The sequence below is a fragment of the Pyrgilauda ruficollis genome, unplaced genomic scaffold, assembly GCF_017590135.1.
Source record: "Pyrgilauda ruficollis isolate IOZ18807 unplaced genomic scaffold, ASM1759013v1 scaffold18, whole genome shotgun sequence".
In the NCBI taxonomy this organism is placed as follows: Eukaryota; Metazoa; Chordata; class Aves; order Passeriformes; family Passeridae; genus Pyrgilauda; species Pyrgilauda ruficollis.
Genome location: NW_024516984.1, coordinates 5,355,148 through 5,380,029, shown reverse-complemented (window position 1 = coordinate 5,380,029; position 24,882 = coordinate 5,355,148). Strand labels below are relative to the sequence as shown.

General features: G+C 40.1%; 1 protein-coding gene across 1 annotated transcript in view; it reads right to left on the bottom strand.

Annotated features, from left to right (window-relative positions):
* Nucleotides 1-24,882, bottom strand: part of ZNF704 (zinc finger protein 704) — an 86,228-nt gene that overhangs the window by 9,060 nt on the left and 52,286 nt on the right. Inside the window, exons 3-6 of the mRNA XM_041464345.1 lie at nucleotides 13,816-13,919; nucleotides 9,455-9,687; nucleotides 5,827-5,927; nucleotides 3,214-3,475 (exon numbers count right to left, since the gene is read on the bottom strand). Coding sequence (XP_041320279.1) covers nucleotides 3,214-3,475; nucleotides 5,827-5,927; nucleotides 9,455-9,687; nucleotides 13,816-13,919 — 700 coding nt within the window. The remainder of the gene's footprint in view (nucleotides 1-3,213; nucleotides 3,476-5,826; nucleotides 5,928-9,454; nucleotides 9,688-13,815; nucleotides 13,920-24,882) is intronic.

Below are 24,882 nucleotides of genomic sequence, written 5' to 3'. Positions count from 1 at the left end.
AAAATAACTGGAGAGAGCTGGATGAGCAGTGAGGCAGCACTGCCTTTGCCCAGCATCCCACAAGGATGGCAGCTCAGACCCAGGGTCAGCTCAGTAACTTCCTCAGGTATTTGAGAAAGACCTGGAAGGGAAATCCTAGGTGCTGAAAGAGCCTGCCTGTAGCTCCTCTAGTTAAATTTAACTGGTACAGGCAATAGTTTTGTAAAGAAACATGAAGTTTAAAACTGACGCAATTGGCAGTTGCTTAAAATACTCTAGTGCTCAATTCCTTTTTCTCAGTGCCTGAATATCTACCTCAGACATGATCAGACTTAGACAGACAATCACCTTGTTCACTTGTTTCCCAGATGTGCATCTTTGCTCATCAAGCACAGTCTGCTTTTTCAGGCTAACATTTTAGTCCATCTCTTCCATAACGTAAGCAACTACAACATTACAACCAACTGAAGAATTTCTATACCCCAACTTTAATTGCTTAGAGACCTCCAGCTAATTGCCAATCAAGATATATTAATGAACAAATTGCATTTATTTGTGCCAACATTACCCTTATATCTGAAATAGCCCATGCTCACCCTCTTCCCCTCTCATGCCTGTCCTTTCACTTTCTTCCCAGGCAGCAATTCCATCCTCTTCTTGTCCCTTGCTTTGCCTGAGGTATCAGTCCCAGGACTGGAGAGGCCACCCATGCCCTCTATGTCCTCCTTCTACTTCTTCTGGTTGGAGCCCATCACATCAAATTTGGCTGACCAGAATTCTAACTCAGGATTTCAGCTCAAGTTATATGGGGGCCTTGTATAATGGCATCAAAAACCCCTCTCTCTCCTAGGTATTTCTTATCCAAGAGAGCTGACAACTATTGTTTTCCCCCTTCACAGCTCTGTTATTGTTGGCTCACAGTCATTCTGTGCTTGATTAATGAACATAGGTTTCCTTCTTACATAATTTTCTAACTACCCTAGTTTATAGCAGAAAAATCTCATTAGTTCCTTAGATGCAGGACTTCACATGTTCTGACATTAAACTGCATCCAAAACCTATTATTCTTAAGATCACCTAGTCACGTAAGCCTGATATATAACTTCCTTACTGCTGATGTCTCCCAAATTTGTTATCAGTGAAGTTTATTATAGTATTGGTGTATTACCAAAATGATTTAATGAAAGTGAGATCAGGGCCAAGAACAGCTTTTCATTTAACTCCACTAATGACATTCAGAGACCCTTTCAAAATAACTCACTGCTGTTCTCTGTGACTTTCCAGCTCCTTCTCCTACACTAAATTTAATCTCTTGCTTAACAAATACTACCTATATGTTTTAAGATCAAATGCTCTCCTTGAATCCAGAGGGATTTGTTCTTTTGCTTCCTGTATTGTTATAGCATCATCTTTCTCTGGGACTCCCCCAGTGCAGTTTGCCTCAACTGCTGTACTTTCCTGAATTTCTTCAATTATTTTTCTAAATAATTTCTCACCCATAGGATGGGGTCAGGGAAGAGCATCAGGACTTTCCTCAGTTTCCTCATACCTTTCTCACTACAAGTAGTCTATTTGAAGTTTTCCAGTCATAGAGGAAATGGCAATTATCAGATTTCTTTAGGATTCTTGCGACTGAACTTTGAGTTCTGTATTTTTCCCCCTTTTTTTTTTAACAGGAATCCTGTGATGAACAATATTCAGCCTCCCTTATGCAAGTTCCTTGAGCTGCTCCCAATGAAGTAATCTCCACTTTCTCCTCTGGCTGGTGAGATCTGCATCTCCACCCTGCCTCCTGGCCCTTCTTTCAGGGCGGAAGGGATCTTGGCAGAGGATGCCACTGACCTTCTCTACGGAAGCTGCTTCCTTTGCCAGGACAGCCTGAATGCTTGAGCAGGGACCTTGCTTCCTGGTTCCAATTAGCACACTGTGAACAGTGTGGACTGTGTCACTCACTGATGAAATTAAGCATTGAAACCAGAACAACCTGAAAAGCCCATGGCGGTCAGGCACTTGTAGTCTTGTGTCATGCAATACATCGATTCAAATCCAATTCAAGGACTTTAAACACTTGAATTAGGATTTCCTTAGCCAAGTGCTTTACTCAGAGGCTGCTTGTAAAAAAGAGCTGAGTGGGTCTCCAACAGCAGGGCAGACTGTCATGACTGCAAGTCCCAAATGAAGCAAAACTTGACATCAATCTAGACTTGTTGCCTCACACTCTGAGGCGGGGCTTAAGCTACACTGCGAAGAAGTCTTCTCTTAGCTGGTTTCATCAGTCCCCAGGTTGGCATGCTACCTGATGCAGCTTCCACCTGCAATGCCAAGCTTCCACCCATGCTTTTTAACAAGCACAAAAGTCGAAAACAAGCCTGTGAATTCTCTACAGTTCCTTCTGACCTTTTAGTAGGTGTGCTCCAAACACACCACAAAAGTTTTATCTGCACAATGCTACATATGATATTTATTGAATCTGAGAAATTTAACAAAGTTCAGTTCTCCAGTGCATATGCAGGTCATGGACCACACTACTTCAAAGCCTCTATTCCTCTTTTATCTTATGGTATCCAGACCAAAACATGTCAAGTTTTAATGCAGCTTTATAATTAAAGCTTTCTGTCAAAACTTAGCTGGAATGTTCTAGGACAGCAGTTTCTGCCATTTGAAAAGCATCACCTCCAAAAATAGGAAGGTACCATATTTGCTTTTTCGCTCTTCCTATTCTACTTTACAACTGCAAACTAACATCTCACACTGTACAAAAACAGGAAATTAATTGTTCCTGGCATCCTTTGGGTACTTGTTGACACTTCAAGCAGAGCTTGTACTTATTCAACAAAAACAAAGCTGACATGAAGACTCTGGGAGGGATTCAGCTGACTGGATGGGAATTTTTACAATGCAGGAAACCCCATCTGAGCATATCACCTAGGGTTCTCCTTATGGTCAGTGAAAACTGAACTGATCTAGGCAGTGGGATACACAGATCAACTCTTCTCAACCTGAAGTATGCACCTATGTGTGGCTGGATAAACAGCACCCCAAAGTCCACCATCTGTGGCAGGCATGTAAACAAACAATGAGTTCAGAAGAACACATCTCAGCTTAAATAAAAAAAATGCCTTTGCCTGGTCTGAAAACCTTTCAGCCCATTAAAACCCAAACATTGTGATGTGACATTTCTTTAAACATTAGTGAGATTAGTGTAATCACTGGAGCTCACACCACTGGTGTTACCTGGTAAGCATGGTCCGTGTGTACGAGGTAGAGGTTGGTAGGAGCTGACCGGCTCAGAGGTGTCATCACTTTAGTCTCGGTTTTGGCACAGGAAGTTTCAGGACGGATTGTGTCTTGGGTGGGAAAGGAAGGAGGAGATGCTAAAGATGGAGACACTGGGGAAAGACTGCTTAAGCCATCAGCTACTGAGTCCGTGTTGAGCCTGATTTCTGTATAGTAAAAATCCTCCTCTCCATCACTGTAGTCAGACTCTCCTACACGTCTGTATCAAGAGAAAGAAGTAAGAATTGATTGAAAGCAAGAACCTCGAGATAAATTTTAAGTTCTAGATGCATGAGTGAATATATTAATATTGTCAATAAATTAATATTTGCAGTTTCAACCCTTCCTACTTTATCTGCATTCTGACTGCAGGTAAGGGGAAGAGGAAAATCATCTAATCTGAAGGGAAAAGAAGTAGGAATTACTTTTTTCCCCTCTCTGTGTTATTCTTGACCAACTCTTTCACCTTGGAGTAGATGTTTGACTCTCTGAGATCAAGTATCAGCTTCTCATTCGTAACTATTGTAAAGTTAACAAGAATCTCAATGCACTCTGTCTTTGAAGGTCACAGCAAAGATAACAGACACAGGCAAGATATACTTCACTCATGTTACAGCAAACAATAGGCAATCTTATCAGAAGTTACTTAATTATATCAAATATACTTACAGCTGCCATTCACTGTAACTTTCTGTAACATAACGGAAGAATTTGCTAGAAAACAGTCTCACCATGCAACCCACTCTGACACAGAGGAAGCACTCATATGGGCTGGCTTGCCATGGCCAGGACTTTCTGGTTCTGCTCTCCAGAGACACACTTATTGAAGGAGGGCATGTAGGAGGTTTAATTGCCTTAAAGTTTCATCTGATGTGCATTTGAGCACAAGTGCTAACAGTGAAGCAACCCAGTCAAAGCAGTAGCTCCCAGTAGACTACATGCTATCTTGAAGTCTAAACCAGAACTCGTTGAGAGAACATAGGCCCAGCAGGTTTGAAAGGCTCTACCAGAAGTACCATCCATCAGAATGTAGCCAGTCATTTTCACCAAAACTACTTTTTCCAGAAGTTTCTTGTTCCAGCAAATTCCAGAAAGGTTCTGCTGTTTATTTCTGCCTCTCCCACACCACAAAGAGGACGTCCTCATAATATAAAGCACAAATCAACATTCCTAACTGCATTTTGAGAGGGATTTTCTGCTTCCCACAGCCATACTCTTAAGCCAAACAGTAATTGTTGACCTCTTCAAGACCATCCTGAGCTCCAGATCTTTCTTGTGGTGGCTTTAATTTTTAAGCTGTGGGTAACACAGACCTACAGAACAGAGATGTATTTATGTATTATACCTAACAGGTACAGACCGTGGGTCCCAACTGTAATTATAAATAAGACAGGTACATCACTCAGTGAATTACACGGGAGAGTTTGGTTGCAAACTACGGCTCTGAAACAAACTTGTCTCCTAAAAGATCAATTTGCTTTTGCTTCTAGTCCAAGTAACATACATGTGTGTCCTGGTTTTGTCTGGCCTGGAGTTAATTTTCTTCCAAGAAGGTGGCCCAGAGATGTCTTTTGGATTTAGGATGAGAAGAGTGCTGATAACACACTGATGTTTTAGTTGATGCTGAGTAGTGCTTACTCTACATCAAGAACTTTTCTGTTTCCCATGCTCTGCCAGTGAACAGGAGCATCAAAGGCTGGGAGGAAGCACAGCCAGGACAAAGGGATATTCCATACCATAGGATGCCATGTTCAGTAAATTCACTGGAGGGAGCTAGCTGGGATGTGCTGATCACTACTTGGGGACAGGCTGGGCATTGGTCAGCAGGTGGTGAGAAACTGTAATGTGCATCACTCGTTTCTCTTCAGTCTTGTTTCTCTCTCTCTCCCCTTTCCTTAGAAGTATTAGAGTCGTTAGTATTTACTGTTATTATGATCACCAATGTTTTATTTTGTTTAAGCCATTAAACTATTATTGTCTCAACCCCTGAGATTTACTGTTTATTCTTTTGATTCTTCCAGGGAAGGGAGGGGATAGTGAGTGAACAACCTTGTGGTACTTTAAACCATGACAACATGCAGCTCAGTTTCCTTTTATTTTTAGGTTTCTTATGTGGTTTGTGGTTTCGGTGGGGTTTTTTGCATTAATAATTTTTTTGGCCTTAATTCCACTCAGAACCAGCACAAGCATCTGACCTGATGTGAAACAAAACGCTGAAAAGTATTCATGCAAGACCTTGAACCTGTCTACCACAGAGTGTCATCCCAGACATGATGTGCAGATAGCACATATGATGTAATGGCACTGAGCTGTGCAGCTGACAGGGAAGTGCAGTGTAACCTCCAGCTCTATTTGACCTTCTAGCAAAGCTGACAGAATTTCAGGAAAGAAAGTGCCTCACTGTTTGAATAAGTGCTCATTCACCTTGATGCATTATTCTGCAATTTTCTCAGAAACAGAGCGATATGAGACAGAGAAGCCAAGGACAATCCAGTTCATGTCTCCAGCCAAGGGCAACTGCTCCTTTTCTACACCAAATCCTTTAGACTCCCAAAAAGACTGCTCTCTTACCCAAGGTGAATGGTCCGTATGTGTTTCTGAATCCCTGCAGCTGTGCTCAGCACCTTCCCACAGTTCTTCCACAGGCATTTGAACATCACCTTCATGGAGTTCTGAAAATTATGAATAAAGCAACATTAGCTGTATGGAAATTGTAGGGATATTAGAAAAAAAAATTTCCCTGAAAGGGTTGTCAAGCAGTGGAACAGGTTGCCCAGAGAAATGGCTGAGTCACCAAGTACCTGGAGGTATTTAAGGATGTGCTGCCTGGGGACATGGTTTAATGCTGACTTGGCAGTGCTGGGTTAAGGGCTGAAAATTTCTGTGACTCTGTAATACTATGAAGGTAGAAAAAACACCAAACTACCCAAACCACCCAAACCAGACAAACAGTTACAAAACACTGTGAAGATTCAGAGCCTTTGACTCCAAACTCATAATGATCTAATAGTCTCTTGTCAAATGTGTCACCCCACTGAATTCAAGAGAATCCAGTGAAAAGCTGCAGGAACAACTTGTGACAGAACTTTACTTCCCTCTGTTTATTGGCAACACTTTTCCATTTTTAAGTTTCAGCTCCTCCACTAAGGGAGGTATATGACATAAAACCTTCCTATACTTCTTTCAAAAAAACCCTGATGAGGACTTCTTACTTAATCCAAGGCACCTTCTTAAATTAAGGTCTTTCCAAAGCAAGCTCTTATGAATGTTTCTGCTCATGATATGTGCAGCATAAAAAATATTGTGCCAGAAAAACATAGCTTCTCTTATGTCCATATTCGCCATGAGCTGGCATAACCTGCTTTTGTTTCGCTCAGAAACTGCTGTGGACCTTACTCAGATAAGAGAATGAGAAGTTAACAGTCTGTGTTCAATATTTTAAAAATACAGGTATAATCTCATTTAAATATTCTTTACTATAATTTCATTGATCCCCAATGAGATATCATTGATTTAGAGCACAGCCAACAAGGCTATTACAAGGCCAATCTTCCAATATTTTGAAGACTCTGGAGAAAAGCAGTCTTAAAACAACACAGATGTTACAAACTTGAGAGATATTTAAAAGCTAATTTTACCCCAAAATGAAACTGATTTTATACAGTTTAAATTAAAAAAAGAATTCTAAATAGCTTGTAATTCTTAAAAACAATTTTCTCTATTATTACAGAACACATTCTTAACATGAGGAAGAGCATCAAAACACTGTATTGTTATTATAAAATTTCTGTTACATATAAGATTAAATTAATATATTCATATAAAACTCAATTTAAAAAAAAAGGGGAGAACAAGCACATCCTTAGGGTTAAGTACATTTCACTGTGCCTTGAACAAAAGCTAACTTGGTGCTTTCTTCAATTTGGACCCTTTGGAACTGCATGCCAGTAGATGGTTTCAGCATTTGCTAGAAAGATGATGATCAGAATACAACTTAAAAAAGAATCTCAGTGGATGGGCTTTTTAAAATACAAGTTGATTGTGGCAGCATGTTCTCATAGTTCCCTGCAGTCTAACATCTCCTGTTTTAAAGTATGTATGCCTAGGGCTTTGAGATTTGAGGTACCTGATCATACTGGTTGTTTGAAAAACTTCTGTTTGTAATAAATTGGACATAAATTGCCTGGTTTTTATTTGATAATACAACTCTCAGTCAAGCAGATACAGAACTCTTTCTTTTCTCAAATTAAATATAATCTATCTAGCAATTCTAATTAATACTTTTCTTACTTCCATAATATAATACTAAATACTATTATCAGCTCAAAACTACACAACCAACCACCAACTCTGTCAACAAGATGAAGGCCATGTTTATAACTGACATCCTAGGAATTCCAATATGACATCATAAACACCATATGCATCTTTATGAACACAGAATAGTTTAACATCCATCCCCAGTTTGATGGTAAAATCAGTCTCCTTAGCTCCACTGTGGTTTTGGATTTATTGTCACTGGTAGGAGTTTGCAAAAACCCATGCACTTTTAACATAATCAAGTGAAAGCTCACTCAGTAGAAATAAAGAATATGCTTACATTTCTTCCGTTTCCTTTCCAAAAATTATCTATTCAGGTTTAATGTTTTATTTAAGAAAATAATGGTTTGGTGAGGAATAACTACCTTAGAGGAAACTTTTAAGCAAATAGTAAGGTTATCAATCACTCTATTTCCAGGTTTACTCCTCCTGACTTTTGCACCCTGAAGAAGAAATAACCTGAACATTTTTGTTTCAGCTTCTAAAGGTCCTAACTCGTACTCAGATCAAATACCATGCTGGAACCAGAATAAAGGAAAAAACCTGCAGGAAAGCAAGTTCATTTATAAAAACAAGTTTGACATGGAATGTTACTGTTTATCTAAATAAAACATTTGTCATACAAAGCCAAATCCTTGTGAACCAGAACAGATAGTGTAATAGATCTATGGTGAGTACATAAATAGAAATATTTGAAAGCAACTCAGAGAACAATAAAGACGGCAGCTGCAAACCCATCTGTCTCATCACAGCTGAGCAGTAAGAGTGGTGCTAAAAAGATGAAGGTTACCTGAGAAGTAAAAGGCAAACCAGGACACTTCTGCACTCCTACTCCTCCTGCCTCACACCCCCCAAATTGTCTCTCTGTTACTTAGCTCCAACTTCTAATTTATTATAACAAAGGTGTCCTCCAAAATACTTTTTTCGTTCTTAGCAAGATGCACAAACATTTTCACCCCTTTCCCATGAACAAGGCAACAATTGCATGGGTCATCAAATAAGCAGCTTCTGGAGCAAGAGGATAAAACTGAACAGGTTTAAACAATCATTAAAACTTATTCCTGTTGGTGATGAAGCAATTAACTGTCCCAGACTGAGCCAGAAACAAATTCACTAAGGGAATAAATTCTCTATTTTTTCTCCTTACAAAAAGCCCTTTTATATCTTGCTATGTAAAATCTGTCCTGTTCTGTTGGGAGGGAAGAAAACTTGGACTAGTGCCATCTCTTTGTTTTCTTTTTCTTCCAGAGAAGCTTGCTGGGTTGCAACAGTGCTTTTTTGGGGTTAGTTTTGGACCTTTTTTCTAATGTCATGTTTTATTTAGCCTGCTTTTGCACTCCAACTGAGGATAAATTGGGCTAATGCTAATACTATATCAAAAGCCATCGGGTTTGAGCTCTCTCTCTCCATTTTCACTCCATATGTTTGTGCAGAGAAACCTTCACAGTATTAAGGTATCTGACATGCTGTCAGACACACAGCACTTTCAGGGAACAAGGAGTATTAAGGCCATAGTCAGTTTTTGTGATGACATGTAAAGGTTGCCTGTTGCATCCTGCACACAGAGAAAGTAGGACAGAAAACTCTTGAATGGCCAGAGGCAACACCTTCTGGAAATCCCTCTAGTGTTTTCTGAGCAGGAGGTTCTGTAGCACCTCACCATCTGGCAGGAAATATGTGGTGCTCATGGCAGCATGTATGTGCAGGAGGTGACCACATTGAATGAGACACAGTGACTACATGAAGTCCCTATGTTAAATGCATGCCAAGGAAGGATACACAAGCGGAGCCATTTGGGTGACCTGCTCCTTTCTCACAACAAAATAAGCCTATCAACGTCCTGTCTACCTGTGGATTTGGAATTTAACATAAGGCTAACCTTTCTCTTCCTAGGAATGGGTTCATCGAAGAGAAGGTTGCTTGTTTCACCTTCATCAATACCATCATCTGGCTGGGAAGGTGTCCGAAAAGCTTTGAAGCTATCAGCTGACAGAGGTGGAGATGGGGTGGATGGGTTGGACTGGTCACTGGGAGCATTCCAGCTCCAGTATCCACTGCTGCTGGTACTAGAAGGCACAAATCCTCCTTCTTTCCAAGATCCATTCAGGGATTCTGTCAAGAACAACAAAAGCTATTATTACAACAGTATCATCGTGAGAGAGCTAAGGAGCTCTTTTTTCTAAGGTTTAGATGCCATGTTGGTAATTAAATGCACATTCAGTAAAGGAATGTGAAAGCATTGGATGTAGAGAGGACAACCAGGACAACCATATCTAACCCACTGCACACAAATTACATATTATACACTTGATTTTTATTTTATTTAAAACAAACAAGCAAACAAAAGCAGCAAAGTATTTTTCTAAAAAGAAATGCTGCATTTGAAAAGATAACCTGTTCTGAAGCATGAACAGCAATAAACTCTCATATATTGCATACATGATTTAAGGAAAACATTTAAATTGACCTTTAAAGCTCCCTGCAAACCCAAACTATTCTATGATTCTAAATACATCCTCAACTTTCAACAAGAACACATGACTCTGGTGCAGCACCAAAGCAAGCTCCAAGCCACTGTACAGCCAACAGGAGATCCCCTGGGAAAGGGACACACACTCTGAGCCCCAAAATACTAAGCAGATCCACAAAAACATGACCATCTTCCCAGTACTAAAACATCAAAAAAAACCATAGTTATACTCTGTGTTCTCACAATCTCTCAATAGACATGCCTCTGCCTAATCTGAACCTCTACATGAGGTGGTATGTATCCCTTGGCATATACAGGTGTGCAGGCATCTGGTTTCAGAAGTGGAACACACAGACAATGGATCACCCCCACACTCACCCACTGGAGAAACTGCCTCCTCAGTGCCACAGTTCCCCATCCATTACATGGGAAGAAGACACTGGAACTAACAGCACCATGGGTGGGAGGAACAGCACTGCCTGTGCAGTCTGAGGCACAGCTTGAGCCACGCTTCACAGCAGAGGTCCTCAGGCTTTAGACACCTGCATGTCACTCTCGCTGTCCCTAAAGGGCTGCTGGCAGCAGAGGAGTATGCAGGTCATCAGCTCAGTGGAGGCATGGCTGAGCACATCCAGGTGCAGCCACAGGCAGCTCTGTCTGAGCCCGCAGGTTCTCACAGGGCTTGGGCAAATGCGCAGGGACGGTTTAGGTGCAGCTTCTCCCTAGCTCAGGCATTGGAAGCTTTTCCCAATGACACTGTAGGTGCCTGAGTATTGTGCAACACCTGACTTTGGAGCTGGCAAGTAAATAACATCTTATCTGTTAATGAAACAGTATTTAAGCGAGAGACAAGTCCTTTCAAGCCAGTGCCTGTCTTGAAAAGATCTGCAGAAGTCACTCCTTCATTCCTTCTCAATTTCTTACAGATAAATTTAACTAATGATATTGGCAAGAAAGTTAGCTATCAAAAGCTTACCCCCAAACCAGTGAATTTTTGGTTTTTTTTCTCCTAATTGAGTTGGTTTTGGACAAAATCCTTAATGACTAACATCAGCTGCCCAAAAAAACAGAACACAGTGCCCCCTTGAGTAGGCAGCTGCTACAGTAGTACTGATTTACTGATCAGGACCACACAGCATAAATGGAATTGATCCTCTCCCTCCAGCCTACCCAATTCCTCTTTGGAAAAGGACAAACATACATACTCTGGCAGCTCCGAAGTTAACATATGAAAATGTCATGTTTTGTCTCATGATTACAACCTTCATGTGACTGTAATAAAGGTGGGTTTTGTTTCTTTTATATATTTGGTACTTCAGTCTTGTGCCAAAGCCAAAAATTACATCTGGTATCAACTTGTGACCTTAGCATAGCTTAAAATTTTCATGTCTTCAGAAAAACAAAGGAACACTCTTTCAACTACTACTTTGTGAAACAGTTATGACGTTATTTGTATTCTCAGTGTGTACAGCTTCTCCTCACCTTGCTGAGAAAGAGATGTAAATCAAGAGCATTTTTTAAGTAGCATGGAAAAGACTGAATGAGGTTAACAACAGGGAAAAACCAAACACTGGTTCTCATTCATACTAACAAATCTGTTAATGTAAAGAAGTTTAATATATAAATAAATGCAACTTACTCTTATTTTGGGGCTCTTTTCACACTGCTGGAGTTGCGTGAAAGAGAACCAGACCAAATATTATTCAACTGCAGAGAAACAATGGCCAAACTCTGATCCAGTTTACATGGGTGATCATTCCCAGGAATTCCAGCACGGATCTGACTTTAATACTAACGCTAATGTTTTTTTTTTTTTTTTTAGTTCTAGGCAAAATTCCATTTGTTTTAACAAATGGTCCTTTAATTATACTGCTACTTATTTCCCTTTTTTGGAAAAGCATGTAGAAAAAACTAATCACTAATACATATGTTGCTTGTATTACTAGGATCAGAGCCTAGCCTTGTAATACCAAATAAGCTTTAAATTATCCAGTCTTTACACTTCTATTCAAGTCTTTAGTAAGCCTTGACTAAGGCAAAACTAAGATATTCAGGGAGAAGGTCCCCAAAACCAGCTTCAAGATCTTGTCTGTGACTATTGAAAACATGTGAATTACATTTTCAGGCTAGTCTACCCAGATTTTGGGAAACAAGCAGACAAGCTATATGAAGAAATATCAAAGAGCACTCAGACTATGCTGAGAAATATCAAAGGCAGTTAAACAGCCACCATTTGCCTATTAGCAATTCAAAAGGGCTTGTTTGGAAGTTCTTTCCAATACACAGCTGCAGCTAATGTGCACTGCTGCTCCTGACAAGTGTCACCTGCTCAGATTGTCTAAGGTGGCAGACACTGCTTCACCCACAGCAGAGCAGCTCCCCAGGACAAGGATGCAGCAGGGGACATGTGTATGCCTTGGCCACACCAAATCCCTGCCTGCCACATCAAGCACAGATCCATCTGCAGCTGTGGCTTTGTCTGTGAGCTGAGCAGCTGGAGAGCAGGTGTGCTTTTACCCTTCTGCTGGCCTTTCCCAGGGGCTGGCAACATCCTGTCCTGAGGTGTGACAGTCACCAGGGATGTCATTGCCTGAGGTTTCCCAGGGCTCCTCAGAGCAGTGGCACTCCAATAAACACTTCTGGCTTTCAACACTGGAAAGCACATGAACAAAGGCCATGGGTGTTCACGGCCAGAATTCCAACTAAATGGAAAAAACTTACATTTTCTGAAAATAAATGGAAAAACCACAGCATTGGCATTTGCTATGAATTCCTTTAAGGACATCATTCAGTGGATCATGCCTGTTTGCATGAAGAAAACAAGTACTTCTCAATGTTCCAATTAGTGACAGTAGGAGATCATTTAGTGGTAATTTTAGCAGTTACAAGTGAGTAAGAAAAGTCAGTCATACAAACAATGCTGAGGTAACCTAACAAGGGTATCCTAATTTAAATTATTCCTTAAAATAAAACACTCCTAAAAAATTATTGTAACTCCAGTCAATCTTATGTAGATCAATTATATTTCATAATTGATCTCTTAATTACCTGAAACTTTTCACATGTGTTTTTATTTGCGTGTCTTCTGCCATACCATGAATGAAGTAATCTTTAAACAGATTATGGAACTGATGGAAGACCACCAGAGAGTTACACACAGCACAGAAACTGGAGGTGCAGAGAGAAGCAGACTGCTTGCTGTGCAGATTGCTACTGCACGGCCTCTCAGCCAAGGGCTGTGATGTGGAAGTGCTTTGCCTTATCGTGGCTTTGGGTAAAATCTGATCTCATTTCCATGGAGATGAAGAACAGCTGCTATCATGTTTCCTGGATGTGGCACTCAGGACATGGTTTAGAGGAGAACATGGAGGTGGTGCCAGGTTGATGGCTGGACTTGGTGATCTCAGAGGTCTTTCCCAATCCTAACTGTATGTGTGCAAATGCAAACAAACGCTTTGAAAAATTAAGTGTTTCAGTGATGTCAAGAGACTTTTTGAAGTGCTCATATCCCATTTATGGAATGGGCATCTCCCATTTCATAAACTAGAACTGCTCTACAGTTAAAGAAAATGTTTCTTTTCATTTCTGCCAGTGCTGCACCAAAGACTTTGGCAAAGGATAGGTTGGAGCAAAGCTCAGTATGATCCCCAACAGACCAGAAGACAGCCACTCACCATTTGTTCTCCACCATGGCCACAACTCCTGGAAACAAGCCCCCCGATAAAGGGCCCTGGCACCCCTTCCCGCAGCGCCTGGCTCCAAAGGCTTACCATTGGGTCGGACAGGAGGGCTGCGGACCAAAGGGCTGGTGGATAAACTGGTGAGTACCATGGCTGCTGTTACTTTATCCATGTCCAGTTCTTCTGAAGATTTCCTGAAACACAGTGAGTGGGAGGCAGGAAACACATCAACAAAAATTTAACTTTTTTTTTTTAGGTTTTTTTTTTGTTTTGTTTTTTTTTTTTTTTTTTTAAATAACAGCTCAAATCCTAAGCCAGCACAGCACAGTAACAAGCCACTGCACAGAGTTCTCCAAGTATTGGTCTTCTGGCAATCTGAGCATATCAAGAGGCTTCTATAAGCAAACTAACTGTGTTAATAGGAAAATAAGTGGGAAAAGAGAATACATCTTTGTATAAAATTTTCAGGATTACTGTGACTCTGTTTAACTTTGTTCCTTTTCTATTTTTCAGAATTTCAACTATTCATATTCTTAGAGTGAAGTGTGTTCTTAAGGTGGTTTTCTTGGATGAAGACAGATGCAAAACTGGGTTGAGATTACTAGTAACATTATCAACATATGTGAGTCTCTGTAGGGTAAAGGAAAACTGTGAACTGGAACTAAGGGATGTGAGTTCATTGCTTCTGCTTAACACTATTAACATTCCCATACTCCCTCCAAAGGATTGATCCTAAATTTTTGCTTGTCAGATTAAAAACTAAATATTTTAGAGTAATTAGGAAACTGGCATAAAGATGGTGCAGGAGGGGTAGGATGGTAGGGGAGAGAAAGGGAGAGAGGGAGGGAGAGTAGGTTGTTTTGCAGGTGTGATGGGCACCTGATGGCACAGGGGCCCACTGCTGCCTCAGCCTGGTCTCCATGGGAAACTGTGTACACCAGAGGAGAGGACATGGAGAAGGGGTAATAAGGGAAAGGAGAAAGGGAAAAAAAAAGGAAGAAAAAGTTCCTTTTTCAGGGAAAGGAACAGAAGATTTGGACAATGGCAAATGCCACCAGGAACCAGGATTCAGTGATCCACTGCTCAAGGAGTTGTGGGGGTTTTTTTAGGCAAGGAAGGAATTTTTTTTTTGTCTGTAAAAATTATATTCTGTCTTTTCTACCCAAGAGTAACTCTCTCACAATGTAAAATTTCTGAGAAGTCAAGGCACCAAAATAAAACTACCAAACCCACTACATTTAGCAGACTTTTGCTTTCCACCCTTGTGGGCTGGAAATCCTTGTGGAATTTCCACCTTGTGGGTGGAATCAAAACAAGACAATTTTTTGAAAATGTTTGCTTTCAAACATATGACTGATCATCCAAAATCATCTTCTCAATTCCCACAGATCAAGTTAATTTTGTTCTTACAAAAGGGCACTTCCCCCCAACCCTGTATCCTGCTTTCTGGGTCTCTGGAGATACCTCTGTGCCTTGTCAGGAGCTTTACTGAGCAGATCAGGTTGAGTCTAATTTAAAGCCCAAGATAATAAGTGGTCAGCTACCTGCTGTTTCCCATCAACTGTTGGTTAGTAAGTCACTAAGAGGAACAGGATGTGCTGGGTGCACTCCCTTTTCTGGAATCCTATCTCACACATCAGGTGGAAGGTTCATTAACTGCAAACTATACTACAGTCAAATGCTCTTGATTTTAGTGAGCAAACCTTGAACTTGCCCGTGAAAAGGTTCACAGCTGCTTTCTGGCTGATGTAAGGACCCACACAGATGCTGATGAACACTCTCCCACACCACACAACAGCTTAACTCTCACAACTGTCTTTTGCAACACATCAGTGCCTGGAACTGAAACACTGATGATGGTTCCTGCTGCATTCTGATTATATCTGTAGAAACCCTTTTTTCTTCCAGTCAAGGCTTCTGCAAAGAGCACAGCAGCCATATGGTCATCATCAAGTATTGGAAAGGTCTTGGATATCTGCTGTAATCAGCTGAATTCTTAATCTGTCACCCATTAGCTCCTTGTGCCTACAGAGGAGTGTTTCACTCAGAATGCCAAATTCCTCTGGGCTCAGAAGACCCTTCCTCAGGGTTGACATGGAGATGTTACACTTTCTCAAGACCAACACTGCCACATGATTTTCCAATTACCTAATATCCCAGTATGAAAATCTAGTTTCTGAGAAGGCTTAGCCTGCTCTGTAGCCCATTCCTACCAGACTACACCAACTGTCCCTGTGACTATCCAGTTGTGAATGAACCATTACCATCTGCATTTCTGGAACATATGAGGACAAAATGAGCAAAAGTTCCTGATAAGATGGAGAAGCTGATCCCTAGTGTTTGCAATCAGCTTTCCAACAAAGCTCTTCTGTCTGTGTGGCAACAGGACTAACATGTTCCCATCCAGGCCTCTCCAGAATTGCAAAATCTCACTACAGCAGTTGTTGCAAGTATTTGCCAAGTTGGTGTCAAGATGTCAGAGTACAGACCCAGAGCTAATCACAAAGTTTCCCCAAGCAGTTTATAACTAACTTCTAGTTATTTTGATTTTTTTTCTCCCCTCTACAGTGATAAGGACTGCTGTTCTGAAAATCTAGCCCTTACTCCAGATAATTTTACAATGTCCCAAAATTGTCAGCACTAGCATCTGTGTTCAAGGTGGAAGTTTTCACAAGCAGGCAAAGAACAGGAATAGTCATGAGCATCCTTGCCATTTCTAGCTATGCTAAACCAAACTCTTGCAATTATTGGAATCCTTTTTTCTTCCTGATCCAATTTACCATTTACCAGCCCAAATAAAATGAACTTTGGACTTTGCCCATTCTGAATGACTGTCATTTTTACTGTTTACTGCTCCTCAACTGCATCCAGCAAGCAAGAACTTCCACTCATATTTCCCAGCCACAAGAATTTTAGCAGCTACAAGTTTTGGCTATGTGACTCTGTTCCATTTTTACAGTTTGGCTCATAAATGTAAACACACATATTTCATATATCATTCAGCCAGTACTGCAGCAGCAGCAGCAGCCTTTGAGATACAGGTTAAGCATAAAACTGAAGACAGCAACCACTAAAGCCATCTGCATTTAGTCAGCATCACATGTGAGTTCATGCCTTAAGATTTCCCCAATATTTTCCAGCTTTCTTGGATGGAAAGCTGAACCTGCACACAGCTGTTCAACGCTATTTGGACTCAGAGGGGAGAATAACTTGTTTGTTATGCATCAATTGTTCCCAAAACATTTATCTCACCATTGCTAAGGCAATTTTCTGTGGACTGAAATCATAAGCCCTGATGTTACTGTTATTAGGTACAATGAAATTTAAATCAATTGTAAGAGCATCTACTACATCAACTATGAAGATTTCTTCTTTTCTCTAACCTCACATTCCAGTCTCCAAATTCCATCTCCCATCTTCTGGATGGATGTATTTGTGTCAGCCCAGTCTGCATTTGAGAACCAAGCAGTTTTGGATTCTTTCCTTCCAAGTATTTGTAAATCCAAACACATTAAATAGCCGAATTACAATGAAACAGCTGAGATATTAGCAGTACATGTTACAGCTCCCTGGAGGTAGACCTTTTCCACCACCCCAGGTCTGTTTCATGTCTCCCTGCTTCCTCAGCAGGGGGAGTGGTTTCAGCTGAGATATTAGCAGTACAAGTTACAGCTCCCTGGAGGTAGACCTCTTCCACCACCCCAGGTCTCTTTGTTTCATGTCTCCCTGCTTCCTCAGCAGGGGGAGTGGTTTGACTGGATCCCTGCAATACGCTGATCTAGTCAGCCTGGCAATTAAGTGTCCTTTTCTTTAACAGTCAAGGTCAATCAGACTTGGTTACTATACTTTTGATCAATCCTTTCTTTGAGTTTGCTGATGAATTTATTATTTTTTTGATAACAATTTATCAATGCTAACCAACCATCACAGTTTCCATAGTCGAAGCTATCTACAAGGAAAGGCAGGGTTTAAGCTCCAAGAGACTAGAAAATGAGGGTCCCAGACAAGTCTGAGGCTATGCAAGTGTTCCAAATCAATGCAATGTCCAATCTCCTGCTGTCCCATTTCTTCTGCCAGCTCCTGGCCACTGTTACCTTCAAACTCCCTACTAAGTATTATTCCCATCTGGACACACCTATACAACAGCTCTACTTTGTTTTTTTCTATTCTTCAGGCTTGCTCTCAAATAAATCTTTAGAAATACAAATTTTATTCTAGTTTTTTCAGTCTTTAGACTACTCTTTATTACTTGCCTGGCTTAGATCAAAAAGCCTGCAGTCCTTCCTCTTGGAAAGACTGCATTTTAAGTCAGTACTCTACCCAAGCATATTTTAAGGATACCGGAGAATATTCTCAGAGAAGAGAAAGTGATAGTGGTAGCAGGTGCTTTTGATAAAATTGACCCTATTGAAGAGCACAACCAAGTTTACTTGAAACAAAGAAAAAAAAATCATTAACTATGATTGATAAGAAGAGAAGCAGTCAAGCACAAAAATGCTATTATTCCATGTTAACTGTCTACTGTCCTCCACCCAAAATTCAGCTTATGACAGTGGTTCGCAAAACATCTGGGCCTTCTGTAAGAAGTACCATATAAATATGTGTGCATTAATAAGCTATAAATGAGACAAAATAACACAATATTTAAATTGCTCTCTCCCTCCCATGCTTAGATGTGCTAAATTCTCATAAAGAGACTTCTGAAGCCTGAGTCTGGTCACTTGACTACAGCCACATCACACTGATAATGTCATATTGAGCACTGTATCAATACTGATAAACGTTGTTAGAAGCTTTCGACACCAAAAATATGATTCATCCTATAATGAATCATTGTAATCAGTATACTAGTAACAACAGAAGCACTTCTGAAGTAAAAATCCTAAATTACATTTTACAGGTAAAATAAAAATATTTTAATTTTCTTCAATTCACCATTAAAGGCAAAAACCAATACCCTAACAAAAAAACAGCACAAAAATCCATGTACATAGCTGTGACTCCAGGTATCTAAAGTAACTATAACCACTCTTCTATAAAGATCTACATCATGCTACAAAATATTCTTACTCCATACAATACTTTGCATTTACCATAATACTTGTTTACCATGTAACAACTCAAAATACTGACAGTACAGATAAATTATCTTACTTTTTGCTCTTGTGTTTGGTTAATGATTATGGAGATTAAAAACTACTCACTGGCCAAACACAAAACCAAAAATTACAGAGAAAATGATCCATACAAATAGTCCAAGGTCTTCAGCATTCTTTAGTAAAAGCCGTAACTGTCACAATAAAGCAAAAAGCAAAGGAAAATATTTCCAAATATTATATTAGATCAGCACAGTACTAGAATGATATATCTCAGAACATTGACAGCATTACTGTTTACACATTTAAAAAGAAAACTGGAATTTGATATTTAAAAGAGAGATAAAATAATAATGCACTAATTAGGAGTTAGGGATTTCTGCCTTTGCTTATTGTGGTCAAACATAAAATTAACATTTTCCATGCTAACTTTATATTTGCAGACTAATTCATATGCAGAATGAAGGCCCTTTCTTTCTTTCTGCTGTCCTTGTTATACACAAGCAAATTTTTTTTTATACTGACACTGACTAGAATTAATTCAGATGAAAATTCAAATATAAGAACTTTTCTTCTGAAAAAACATATATACCTGAACTTCTCAAGATAAAAAAGAAAAATGCATCAAAGACCACCTCAAAGTTCTCCACCTCCTCCTGTCCAAGCTAATGGATTTTGTGGTTCATTTATCCAAAGGGCCTTTGGAAGTCTGGCTGCTATGTTAGAGCCTGACAGCACTTGACAGAGTCCTCAGTAACTGAGACATTGACTTTCTATTTGGACTGCAATGGCTTAAAGACAATAAAAAGTCTCTGCACATCAGTCCTAAGAGATGGGAGACATTCACAGAGTCGTTCTCAGCATCCTGGAGTAGAAAATACAATTTAACAGAGCTGAAGAGAAAGTGGTGTGTAACACAGGCAGATTTCTCAAAGTGTTTTATTTGAACTTGCATCTAGCACTGCTCCACAAAGAATGGGCCTATTTTTACACACACTTAGCTCTCTATTGTCTTAATTTTCACTAAAACCACTAAAATTGACAGAAGAGAATCCATTCATTTTTACTACCAATTTGTAGATGTAGATATCCAAGAAACTGCAGTATTTGGTTCCAAAGGTTGGCTGATGTACTCTCCAACACACAGGGCTCTCTCCCTCATCTCCCCCTCTGCTGCTCCAGTCACCTCCTCAAGCTAGATGGCTTCCCAAGCCAGATGTGTCCCCAGGAGCACCTGGAGCACCCTTTCCCAGTGCCCTCTCCCCGCTGAGGAGGTGCAATCCAGTGATGATACCCAGGCTGCCATGGAGGCTACCACCACACCAGGCTTCTCCATGAGTGCAGGCAGAGCTGTATCAGAAATAAAAAGGATGTCAAATTTACTGTGATTTCTGATGTAAACACATCCCATGGACATGCTCCTGCTGCCCCCTCTGCAGTCCAGTGGCAGAAATAGCTGCTTTGCCCCCTAAGCTTCCCCAGAAAAGTTGGCTTAAGTTTGGCAAAACAGATGGAAAAGGCCTTTTTCATAGAAACCCTTTTATTACTGCTTTTTGAGCAACTTGTCTGACTTCCTTAAAGGTAACTGAAATTTCAAACCTATCCATATGGAAACAGGACTGAACTCTAGATCTTACCATCTGATTTACAAAATATGGGATACAGCGTGCTGGGAGAAGGGAGGGAGAGGATGGGTAGCAAAACACTGCTCTCATTATTGGCTGGTGATAAGATCTCCAGTTTTAAATGCTCTTCATAAACAGGAACAGTGAGGCAAGCCAAATTCCACACTGGGAGATAAGCTGCAGTTTACAGGAACAATTTATTCTGAAAATATATTGAAAAGATCGATCCAATGAATAATTTTTACTTTTCAAACAGCTGCAACATATCAGGAAAACTTATGTGGTGAAGAGCCCTTGGGGCAATGACTGAAGATGAAGTAGAAGTACGACACAGAAATTGTCTGCTTCAAAACAGAGCAATCAAATAAAGGGTAATCTCTTGATAGATTATGAGTGCAAAGCAAAAATTAAATTAAGAAAGGAATAACAGAACCCTGTGGAGAACGGTTATCCCTTATGGTCATCCACAAATCTGGAGGATTTTTGGGGAAGATTTTCTGTTCCATTTTTTCTACTTTAAAGGCCACTTGCTGATGCAACAAATAACTCTGTCTGCAAATCAAGCTTCAATAGTGCCCTGAAGCAACAGACCAGTTATTCCAAATTTATCCAAAATATTCATGCTCCATCCCTTTCCTGCACGTGCCTTATGCTACTATTCTGGTTTGTTCACAGGTACATCCCCACTCACAAATGAGATCACTTTGACAGGGTACTGTTTACAGAAAGAAAACTTCACACTTCTGATGCTTTCCTCAGGGAAAAGGGCTGGATCACTTGCTCAATGCAATACAAATTACCACGCTGAACATGAAAAAAGATGGAAAAGAAACAAAACAGGAAGTCCATAAATCTTCCTTAATTTTTGAGAAGAATGATTAGCTGAAGATATCCTCAGAGCAGATGCTACAGGAACTTTGTCCTTCCCAAAGTAAGAGAAAATGCAAGATCAAAAATGTTTTGCTTTTCCTTCTTCCCCCCTTATCTATTGCAAGCAATGCGATTCCTAGTCCGTATGAATATTCCCAAAATATGTTTTATAATATTACTGCATATATACAGTCCTAATGCACGCACATGGGTACTTTGCCTAGCACAATTTGTCTCTAAACAGTTGCTGTAAGTCAAGTTTAAAATAATATTTAACTTTTTTTTCTGTGACATATTAAAGTATAACTTTTTTTTAATAAAATACAAGTGTTGATGAAACACTTGATAAAACCTGCAAGTCCTCATCTCACCAAATCAAAGAGCTACAGGCATGCTGTTCTGTTACTAATGTGAAATCAAGCCAGTCTAAAAAATGACCCAAGGGTCAGTTTCCATTTATTGTTATTATTTACATGCCCTTCTTTCTGCGCTTTCCAATTATTTGGAAATAATTATTGTTTTTTCAAGAAAGAAGCAAAGAGAATTGTAAATAAAAAGCCACTGACTCTGTATAATGCTGGCCAGAGCTGCCAGCACTGCTGCAAGAGATCTGGAGACTCCAGTCAAGAAACACACCTCTGAGAGGATCCTCTGCTTCCTGCTGAAGTGAGATTGTACCTCCCAAAGAGTGAAGCCACTAAGCCCTTGTTTCTACGGCACATACAAGCCAAACAGTCACAGCACGGTAAACTATCTTCCAGGGGCTTCTTTGCTATTGCAGGCATTCAGACACATATAGACACACACTATAGTCCACCTCACAACTGGCTGTATTTCTGTCCTTCTCCATCCATTAGAAACCTGCTTCACAACAGGGAAGGTACAGAGTTAGCTCATCTTGCCCTCTCCAGTCCCAACTTCTCTTCATCTCCTGTCCTTGGGCCAGTTCTGCAGGACTACACGGACTACAGTACCTATGATAGCTAATTCAAAGCTATTTTGTCTATGCACACATTCACGGAGAGCATCCAGGTACACCTCTCAGATGGGTTCTCTTTCCATTTCCCTGATCATCCTACAAGTCTGTGTTCATCTCTTGTTAATGAGAGTACATCCATCATGAGCAAAGGTGCTCCAAGTGGTGTTAACGTGGTTGTGTCAACATCGCCTACAAGAACACTGTTATTTTCCTGTTCCTGTTGAAATCTATGATTTGACTCACAAGGATAGCTCAGTCACCTGTAAGGAACAGTAGAACCCCACTGCTCGCTCTTCATCACTTGTTTACAACTAATGAAGTTGGATTTATTTGGTGCTAATGAACTTTTTGTTTTGAACAGGTGATAGAAATGTTTCCTTCTAAACACAGTAAAATACACAACTTACATTTATCTTTACACCCAGCCTAATTACAGGCCAGATTTTAATGCTTTTCCTTTCTTGGTTTTCATTTTCTCAGGGAAGATCATTATTGAGAGAGCAGCACTTCCAGATACTTTTCAGGTAGAGCAGTAGGGTGCATGGTACAAATACCAATAACACATAAACTCTCATACCTTATATGTGGGACTCTACAGACCACTTGCAGTACTCTGCTGCCAGCATGGACTGTGTCAAAGGAAGATGCAATAGGGACATTCTCACAATTGATGTATCATCCTATCCCCATGATCTACAAATTTCCTTACACTCTATGACCAGATTAAAAAAGCACAAAAAGCACATTTTAGATATTTCAGTACATCTTCTGTCAGCTGTGGCTCTTCTTTTATCAGCTATATTCTTCCTCATTTTCTCCCTTCTCTATACATGGTCCTCATGTCCGGGCTTCAGTCACATTCCAGGGCAGGGAGCAGAGAAATCTAGTTACATTACTCAGGAGACAAACAGTGCCTTGTAGCACGTTTGATTTAGTTACTTCTGCAACTATTCTGTTGTTTTCAACAGACATGGAGAGCAGAAGCTCCAAGCTCATCATTACTTTATTTGTTATGACATCACCTCCTATCAATTGCCTTTTTGATGTGAGCATATCCAGTAACTTCAGCATTTCTTCACATCAAGCTCCTTCCATGTTTATCAAGCCACAGTTCAGGACACACCTGAACTCATGCTGAGAAGTGAAGGAGTTTTGGAATGAAAATGTCTCAGTCAGCCAGTGATATGAATGACGTACTTTGTAGCAACCCACACTTTCTCCAAAGTACAAACTAGAGATACAAAGTGAAGCCTCCGAGGCTATTCCAGTGTCAAGAAGATGCCTCCACCAATTTTATGCCAGGATGACTCAAGAGACAAAATGATGCTCTGACAACACACTGCAATGTGTTGAAGAGCTAGAGGAGACCCAAGTCCTTCTGTTTTAGGAAAGAGAGTGCCAGATTACAGACTGAAATAAATCCCACCACATTAAAAATACATTGTGCAGTAAGCATCACCATCTTGTACACACTCTACATGATATAAACTTGTTTTGGGTGACACATAGTTTACCACTAGGTCTTTCAGATAGGTTGTTTTTTTTTTTTTTTCTTTTTTTTTTTAAAAAAAAAAACCCTCACAATTACAGTCATTAGGTTTCTGTTGTTTCCTTAGCACTAGAAATTTCAACTGGATATTTTGAACTGTGAAGTATCGCCACCAGATAATCTCCAAGCCTAACAAACACAGTGTTTTTAACAAGGGCAACTGACTTTGAAACAATTAGGGCACAAAACCATCTCTTCTCTGAACCATCTCTTATAAAGAATAAATACATTAAATCAAACATCCATCTTTCTTCTTGCTTTTTAAACAACTCTTCATAACTTTTCAAAGGTCCAAAACAACTTAGTTTCTTCCAAAGGAGTCAAATACAACCTCTTAGACAGCCATCTCCTCATCCCATGAGTTAAACTTCTGCTGAACAGGTAAGAACTGAAGATATGTTAAAAAATTATGGATATGAAAAGCGACACTACAAAACAACAAGATTTGAGTAGAGGAATGGACAGTAAGGAAATGCCACTGAAGCTTCTGGGCAGAGTAGAACCTCTCAGGTATGAGCCAAAGGTGCTTGACACTATCTACACATCCATGTTAAAGCATCACTATGGTTGCCAGCTTTCTTTTTTCTTTTTGGCTGAGCAAGCCATCTGCACAGTTGGTGTGTGGAGAAGTTGGGGCTTTCCAAGATCACTGTCCCCTGCATGTGCACTGTACAGCATGTGTATGTCAAAGAAATCCCAGGCAAGAATAACTGCACCAAAATTTATGTATTTATGTACAGCTGAGTAATATCAATAAGAAAATGAGAAAGTATGGACCATCTAGATTATCTATTCCAGACAGCAGCCAGTGCTCACTGATAGCAGGTATTAGACTCCATGAGCATATATATTTCTTCACCACTCAACACGAAGTACTTCATTGAAGATGCTCCTCCTTATAACCCCACTGAAGATGAGTTTAAAATAATCTGAGGTACAAGGCCCTTCCTGAGTCTGTAAACAATTAAAATTGTTCTGTATTTCCCAGCTCAGGATGTTCTCCTAGGGTACAATTTTCTAACTGACAGATGTTTGCAA